The 8,687-nt window shown below is 47.6% G+C and overlaps 1 protein-coding gene across 1 annotated transcript in view; it reads left to right on the forward strand.

The window, feature by feature from the left end:
• Positions 1–6,375: 6,375 nt before the first annotated feature.
• Positions 6,376–8,687, forward strand: part of FGFR3 (fibroblast growth factor receptor 3) — a 43,713-nt gene continuing 41,401 nt past the window's right edge. Inside the window, exon 1 of the mRNA XM_009643218.2 lies at positions 6,376–6,385. Coding sequence (XP_009641513.1) covers positions 6,376–6,385 — 10 coding nt within the window. The remainder of the gene's footprint in view (positions 6,386–8,687) is intronic.

Raw genomic sequence — 8,687 nt, forward strand, 5'->3', positions numbered from 1 at the left:
GGGCAGCCTGGGCTGTGAGGAGGAGTAAATCTGATAGCACCCCTTATGCAAACGCTGGGTTAAAACCATGTCTGAAGACACGTACGATGCCGAAAGCACCTTAAAATACCTTGTTACGCTCTGACTTTTTTTCCTTGGCCTCCTACATAGCTTATCAGTTTACTGTTTGCCCCTGTTTTGGCTGTTTATCTGGTGGTCTTGGAGAGAAAAAAAAAAAAAAAAGTACTTTTTCTCTGAAGTAGAGCTGACTGTCCAGGTGCCCCCTTTCCAATATGCTCACAGCTCACGTTGCCAAGTGCCCTAGATATGATTTAAATCCCTGGATGGGTGAAGAGGGGCTTTTATTCCTGCGGTGAACATGGTTATTCCTGGTGTGCTTACCCCTGAAGTATTTGCTCCTTGGCTTGAATGACCAGGAAGTTTCTGTAATATCAAAAGCAAACATGAACGGTGAGATAGGAGCTGAGTAAAAACTTTGGTAAACTTAGTAGTTAAAATGTGAAAGGTAATCAGCCATAAACCTGCCCTATTACTCCGGGAGGCTGTCTGGGGGGTTGTCGCATTCAGGTGCATAGGGACTAGTCAGGTAGTTAAATCATTTTTCCCCCCCCCGCTGTGACACTCAGGCTACACAATGTAGCAAAACTTTTTTTTTTTTGAAGAATAGCAGCACAGTCAAGTAAGAAAACATTTCTCCAGTAACTGCTTCAGTTTCAGATGTATTAATCTAAAAAAGGTGTGGTATTTATTGTGGAGGGGGAGGTAGGTCTTGTGTGCTGGCCTTGCCTTCTCAAATCCAGAAAGCAGGGGAAGATAAAGAGTTGGATAAATAAAAAGGTTCTATTAAAATTTGGAAGGAGATTTCTTTATCACGCAGAACTGTATGCAAAACAATTACCATGTGCTTACACGTTTAGCATCTGTGAGATTTTGGGGCTGTGCCATTTCGGCAGGTTGCAAGGGGTTAAAAGTATTAATGACTCAGAAGCGAGAAGGGTTCCAAGTTTTCGGGTGAGGAAAGGACGCAGTCTAGGGTTGCTCTCCGCAAGCAAGAGCAGCTCCTCAGGCTGCAGCGTGTGCGGAAGGCACTCTCCCCCGGGAACACTGCAGCACGAGGACCCCAGCCTCAGTGTTTGCACCCAGGGGTTGTACTGCGGGCTACTGAACTAGCTGAAAATATCCAGCTGACACATGGCAGCATGTTGGTTTGTTGGTTTTTTCCCCTTTCCCTTTTTATCCAAGGAGCCAAGCCATCGCTACGTCCCTTAGTTTGAGTATAAGGTTTTTAGGGAAAGGCAATCACGATGCACCGTGGCATGCCAGAGACTCGTGAGGGTGGCTTCCCAGCTCCTCCTGCTTGCTAACTGATAAAAGTATTTCTCAGCTTATCTTCATGTAATGCTTTTGCCCCCCAAAGCGTTTTGCAGTTGTGCCTTCATTGCACCAAACTGCCTTGTGCTGTTCGTGTGGAATCTCACTAAAGTATTTCAGCTGATGGAGTTAAATCAGGAAAGCTTTGGCGACCAGAACACTGCTAGGTTACAAGGATCGGGCTTTAGCCAGCAGTGAGGGAGTAAAATGGAGTGGAATCATTTTGGAGTTGACCTGGGGTGAGTTGGGTGTAGGGGTGACAGCAAAATAGCTGTTTATTGCTTATTGGCTTAGGGGCCAAACCTTGGGGGGGGGATGGGGGGGGGGGGGTACGCCAGCTCTCACTGATGCCAGGAGAGAGGAGCAGTGCAAAGTAACAGGCAAGAAGTGGAGAACTTGACTGTCGTAGAGCTCCGCGGAGGTTGCTGAGGACGAGAGCATCTCTGAGGCTGCTCTTACAAAACGCAGGTGGCACCTGGCCTCTGCGGGGATGGGTGCAGGTGTGGTTCCCTGTAGCAGGACCCACATCCCAGGAGCCATCTGGTCCCCTGTGTTGCTGGTGGTGGCTCTGCAGAGGGACTTACTGGGGGGTTTCGTTGTGGCATGGGGCAGAGGAGAGCACAGGAAGCCCTGAGGGTGTTTCTGCTGTGGCCTCCATGGGGTGCCACAGGGTACCATGCATCACCCATTTGGACTTGATGATCTTAAAGGTCTTTTCCAACCTAGGTGATTCTATGATTCTATGATCACCCTGGAGTGAGAACTCATCCCCTCTTACCCACCCCCCTGGGGAAGGCAAAATATGCATCTATGGAGGCTTTTCTTCAGGGGGCAGGGAGCTACAGGAGATGTTCCTGGATTCAGGTGATGAGACCAGCCTTTATCAACCTTATGCTTGTCAAAAAACTGAAGAACTCCCAAAAAATGGATTTTTAATTTTAGTTCGGTGCTTGGCAGAGCTTGTGAAGACCCTTCAAGGGCAAGTTTGGCTCCCGCTTTGGAGTGTTGTTGCTTTTTTGGGGGGGTTCACCATTCTCTGCTGCTTGTAGTCCGGTAAAAGTAATAATGAGGTCCTAAGGTCCTGATCTTGCGCCTATTGAATCCCAAGCAAAAAGGCCCCCATTGATTTCCAAGGGAGCAGGCTGAAGCCCTTCACAGATCGTGGTGGGAGCAGCTATTTAGCATAAGCAGGGATTGTTTGCAAAGTTTTCTAATGACCCAAACATTTTAACAAGCAGAGGAAACTCAGCCGGGTAGAAGGGCTCCCTGGTTTGGGGGTGGAGAGATGCCCGGCACTGCTCCACAGGGGCGATCCCTGCCACAGGCTCCCCATGACCTCCCTGCAACACAGACCTTCACTTCTTATCCCGGTTTTTCTAACTCGGGCTTTGATGCAAGCCAGCGGCAGCGTCGCAAGCCCAAACGCGAGCGCCGAAGGCATCGGTGACGGCCACCGCCTGGGCCCCCCGTGACTCTGGCGCGAGTCCTGCGCGGAGCCGAGCCGCAGCGCCGGCCGCCATCTCCTCATGCCCCATCCTCCTTTCCATCGTATCGGTGTCGGCCAGCATTAGCCCCCAGCGCCGTGATCTGCGAGCCACACAATGCGCCGGGGAAAGTGTTAATAATCCCCTGCGGGGGTCCGCAGGCGAGCTGGGGCTGAGCCGGGACGGGAGCCGGCAGAGGAGCTTTCCTGGCACTTCATGGGCAGGCAGAGCACAGGAAAAAGAGTTTTCTCAGAGGGTTTGTTGGTTGTTTTTTTTTTTCATATCCCCCCGTCACGTGCAAGACTCAAGCACAAGAAATTCCCTCCCAGCAAAATATTTCAGCACCTTGTTTGGAGGCTGTAGGTCTTGAACTACCCGGTGATTTGATTTTTCTTTAAAAATTTTTTAACTTCTCCATCTAGATTCCCACAGGCAAGCGTTTTGTTTCTAGCCGGTAGCAGGATCTGTGCAAGATGAGCATGCTGATTCCCCGAGATGTGCTTTGGGAGATGGAGGTATCGGAGCTAAAAGTGAAGAGGAAAAACCAGTTGCAATGGGAAGATTAGGGAGTTAAGAGTGTGCCCTGACAACTAGCGTCTGCAACCAAAGATAAACCCTCCACGAGCCTGTCTTTAATTAAAAGAATGATTGGAATTAGGCATAGTACCATCTCTCCTGATCTGTATCATGTGTATCTGTACGAATAAAGCATTTTTGGGGAGGGAGAAGAGAAAAACACCAGATTTTAATCTTCCTCTGGTAGCCTATATGTCTGCCTTTTGAAAGGGCATATTTCTCCCTGTCTTAGAGTACCCAGGCTTGTTGACAGTAAACAACTGTCACTTGGCAGTTTATGAAAGAAGAGGAATGTTTAAGAAAACATGTCCAGTTTAAATAGTTATGTTAATAGGCTGGGGATTCGTGCAGAAGTGGGGGGGTGCTGGTAAATGGAGGTGCATAAATTAGCTGGTATTTACTGCCTAAGAGATGAGCTGTGAGTGAATGCAGTTGGGAAGAAAAAATAAATAAAAACTACATTCATTTTTACAGCCGGTGTGTTACGCATGATTTCGCAGCTTTCTGTGAAAGCATTATTTTTTTTTTCAGGGAGAACTCAGAATGCCTCTTTCTTGCAGCCTGCGGTGGGTTGGGGCCAGGGCGGCCCCCGGGTGGGACGGGCGGCAGGGCTGGGAGCCCAGCGCTCCCACTGAGCGGCCCAAGGGCACTGCTGAGACCTTGCAGCCGCCCTGACGTGTCCTTAGCCTTTGCTTCGCAGGGGTGATGGGAAGGGGAGACCGCAAGGAAACTCTGCCTCCCGATTTGTGAACTGATTAATTACAGAGAGGAAAGGGGAAAAAAAAGGAGTAAGAAGTAGCATATGGTGGCCTCTCTGCATCCCTGCCCAAAGTTGCTACAAATCCATCACCCACCTTCTTCCGAGTTAAACGCTCGCGAACGCAGCGCATGATGGGTGAGTGCAAAGCGTTCGTTCCTGCTTGGCCCAAAGGCATCGGTGTCAAAAGCCTAATGAGGGAGGGCCTGGTGTCAGGCACTTGAAATCTGTAATTAAGCATAAAAATACATTTCAGGCTTTCTGGGCTCCTGATTTCCCTGGCTTGGGAACAAGGGTATGAGTGGCTATGGGGGGGGCTGATACTAGTCTTGAAGAGACCAGGTAAAGCCACCCTCCTGCACCCCCAGCTCCCATCCTAGCTGGCATACAATATAAATACAGTAAATACCGTGGAGTTTAAATAAATACAGTGTAGATACTGTGTTGCAGATACCCCACCTTTCTTTCAGCCTGGGGTATCATCTTGACAGCAGCACCTTCTCTTGCCCTCGTAGAGCAGAGAGAGCTGCAGGAGCAAATGGGAACCCCCAAAGCATGGACGAAAGGCTCACGCTTAATTCTCTTTTGGCCAGTGGTTCAATTAGTATTGCTGTTATTTGGACAAGGAGGCAAAGGAAACCCAAACCTGAAGCCTCCTGCTGCAGAAATGCTTCGACATCTGACAAAAAGGGAAATAACTCCTAGAAAGCGTTCATTGAGTTGTACTGGGACTCCAACCTGTGTGTTATTTAGTGAAGGAATGAGATTTCTGCCTCGTTTTTATGTGTAGGCATGCTGGCATCTTGGGATTTAAGAAAGCAGTGGGCTTCTCCATCGGGGAAGTCTTCATGGAGGGATGAGCACCACATAGGTTGGGGGAGAATGACAGCAGGAGTTCTCCCTTGCCCTATCTCCCTCCCCCAAAAAGGGGCAGGTTTGTACCCACCACTCCCGGTTTCAGCGGTGGGGTCGCTGCCCGCCCGTGCTGGATCTGTTGACCCCACGCAATGTAAATCCTTCCTGCAAGGAGCCGTCTGTTGCTCTGAACAAGGTCATCTTGTGGCTGGAATGTGTTAGTCCTGGCAAAAAGGGCCCAAAACCTCCTCAGGTGCTTTCAAAATAGGTGTAAATGTTTGAAGTGGAGGTTTTCTCTCTCTCTGCCCCCCTCCTCCCAGCACATAGCAAATGAGGTGTGGACAAGCAAGCTTTGCAGGATTAAGTTCACCCCGGTCGTTTTGGGGATGAGAAGGAGCAGTTGGAGGAGCAACACGTGGTGTCTTGGGGCAGGGAGGAAGAGGAGACGACCCTGAATTAGCTGCCCACCCTTGGAAAGGGAGCGGAGGGGCCAGGCTGCTGTGGGCAGCTCTTGCTCCACTTATGGATACATACATCAGTGCGGATAAACAGATAAAAATATGTGGGGAGGTTGTCCAACTTCATGTCTTAACTAGTGCTACAAGGTGGTGGTTCATCCACCCATCCCACCCAAGGGAGCATGGCTGAAGTTTAGCTTCGGTGCCTGACTTTCAGACTACTCCAGGCTTTGGCTGGCTGCTGGGCTCAGTTTTTATCATCCATGTTTTCTGTCTGCAGAAGAGAAATGGCTATTTGCTTTCTCCCTCTGCTTGCCTGTTGCAGTGACCGTCCTCGCTGTCGCAACAGCGTCCATCTCAGTCGGGCACTTGGGTGATGGTTCACTGAGAGAAAGGTTTTGGAAGTGTTTCTGGTGGGGGAAGGAAGGGAAAAGCTGGGAAAATTGGACTGTGGAGGATGGGGCAGGTGTCTGAAAGTGCCTGTGGAAGGTCCTGCCATGTCCTCCTGCAGGACACTGGAAAGGACTCTCTGCAGAGAGTGCGTTTCCTTCCAGAAGCATTAAAACAGGTGTGTATGGAAATGTCTAACCTGCTTCTGGCATTATTGGAGCCTAACGTAGTACAGTTCATCGAAGATGATTATTTGGGAGCGTTAAAACGGCTTGAAGGGAGCGGGAACTGAGACACGCATGACTTCCTTGAACTCTCTCTTAATTTATTACGGGCAGTCCGAAACCCGCTGTAATAGATATGGTTGCAGGAGACCATTAAAAGGTCCGTTCTGGTGAACCTGATGCCCTGCTGTTGCTGCTGGAAATGATAAACCGCGTTTGGGTCGGATGATATGCGATGCCCGGGGTGTGCGCGCATATCCATGGAAGCCGGTAAGTCCTGCTAATTTAGGGATTGTTTTCCAAATCTGTTTTCTATAACGCTGTAGACTTAATACAAATAAAGAACGGACCGAGTTTCCTGTGAGAAGCACAGAACAAACGCTAAGCGTGGGATTTGAATGCAGAAAGGTGAAAACACAAATGTATACAGAAACAGCAAGTCAAACAAGCTGAAAAAATATTGTGAGGTTGATTTAACAGAGTGGTGAACTCAAAGCTGTCTAATCCCTTTAGCAGCCTTCTTTACAGAGGAGAAATAAAAGAATTTTTGACATCCACTTTTCTTCTGCCATCTCTCCCAACTCTTTCTAACATGGCTGAGGGTAAGAGTTGGGTTTAGCACAAGGACAAAGTGCTGCAGCTTTAGTTAGGTGGGCTTTCTAAATAACGAAATCTCCGTTTGTCATTCGCGACTTTAGATTAAAGTGGATCAGACTTCCCGAAAGGAGATTACTGTTAAACTTCTCCAACTTGGGTACCTGGCACCTAAATCTCGCTTGAGGCACTGAAATAACAGGCTTGGTTTTTGAAAGGTGCTGAGCCAGGCCAGGCTCTGCATTTAAATCGCTTAAGCACTCTTAGAATCTGGCTATTCATTTTGATGCCTAGATATGGATTTCTGGGCTTAATCACTGACCTTTGCATTTCAAATGTTTGGCCTTTGTTTTCTTTACTAAGTACGCAGACAGAGCGGCCCCCAAATTATTATTTTTCCTTTTACACAGCTGAAAAGGGCTAGCAAGGAAGACTTGGAAGTTCTGCATCTTATTACAGAGAAATAGGGATATTTGAAAAACACCGTTTTATGTAACTCAAGGGAAGCTTGCAAAAAGGGGAATACTGACTTATTTTCATTCACGTGAACATGATCCGTCATATATCTAAAACCCACAATCAGTTGGAAAAAAAACCCCACCCAAACTACCCTAAACCTTTGCCCTCTCTTAATCCGCGTACAAGAGGGTTTTTTTTTTTTTTAGATGTGCTTTTTTTTCCCCCCCGAAATAGAGGCAATTGATAGGCTCATAAACAAATACCAAACATTAAGTCCTAATCTCCATATAGAGGAGCCTGACCCTTTTTATGGAGAGAGAGGGTAGAGGGAGGAAACGGGGCCAGGAGTTTGAGGTTTAATGCTTATTAAAGTTTTAGTGGGTGGGAAAATGCGATCAATAAATTTTGTTTAATGCCTTGAAACTGGTGTTAGTTTTCACTAGCTACACTGGAGAGTAGTTTTCATTTTGAAACTAGGACACTCGTAGTTGGAATGACAATTAATGTGGAGTGAATATGGTCCCAGTTGGAAGCCGATTTTTTGAATAGCATGAAAACTCTCCCCCCCTCCCCGCCTTAGCTCCGGAGTGGGGTAGCTTCCGTTTTTAATTAGCAAACCAGGCAAAATTTAGCTCATTGTGTCTTTCTGCTCCTTTGGCCCAGTGGATAGCTTGGATTTCTCCATCTTGCTGTCATGAGGCTGTTCTTTTTATTTTTTTTTTCTTCAGTTTTGGTGTGGGGAGGAAGGAGGGGGCTTCAGGATACTTAGGATTAAAGTCATTGTTCGGGGGTATTTGCAGCCAGCTGCCTGCATTAAATGAAGATTAGAGGAGCACGCATTAAAAGTGCAAGGGAAATGCAGAGGAGCTAGGATTTGGGAGCTGCATAGCTGTGAACCGAAGGGGAAAGGTTGGGGCTTTATGGCAAATTTTTTCTGATGCCATGTGATCTCAAAGCCCACTTCAGACAAGTATCACAAGTAACTGCCAGGGCCAGGCCTGCCTGGGAATTGTGAAGGGACCGTGAGTCTTTGCATCCCTAAAAACTTCCTCTGAGGTAAACCTAAACTTTTGGGGCTGGTAAACGTATGTATTGCTTAAAAATTCATCTGCAAGAGCACTTAGGAGGTGGTGAACATTTTGCTAGAATTCACTAAATAGCTGAAAACCCACCCTGGAGGTCAAAACTCCAGAAGTAATGAAGTTTTGAAGGATTTTAGGAAGCAAATAAGGGTATAGAGGAGGAATCCACAAAAAATAACTGGAATTATTCAGCAATGCATGCTTATTCTTTTAAGGATTTAAGAAGACAGTTTAAAAATGTTTCCAAAAATTGAGTTTCTCTCCTTCCGTTACGCTTTGTGAAGCACTCATTTGTGTAATCCGTAGTTCTTGTTGCAAACTTTGCTAATTGCTTGGTGTGTGCCATGCAGACCAGGTGGCCTGGTCCAGCGAAGCAGGAGGGATGGCATGGAACACTGATGCTGAAGAACATGGGTTTGCTCAGGGCCTCCACGTTT

This window comes from Egretta garzetta, unplaced genomic scaffold (assembly GCF_000687185.1).
Source record: "Egretta garzetta isolate BGI_Z169 unplaced genomic scaffold, ASM68718v1 scaffold107, whole genome shotgun sequence".
Lineage (NCBI taxonomy): Eukaryota > Metazoa > Chordata > Aves > Pelecaniformes > Ardeidae > Egretta > Egretta garzetta.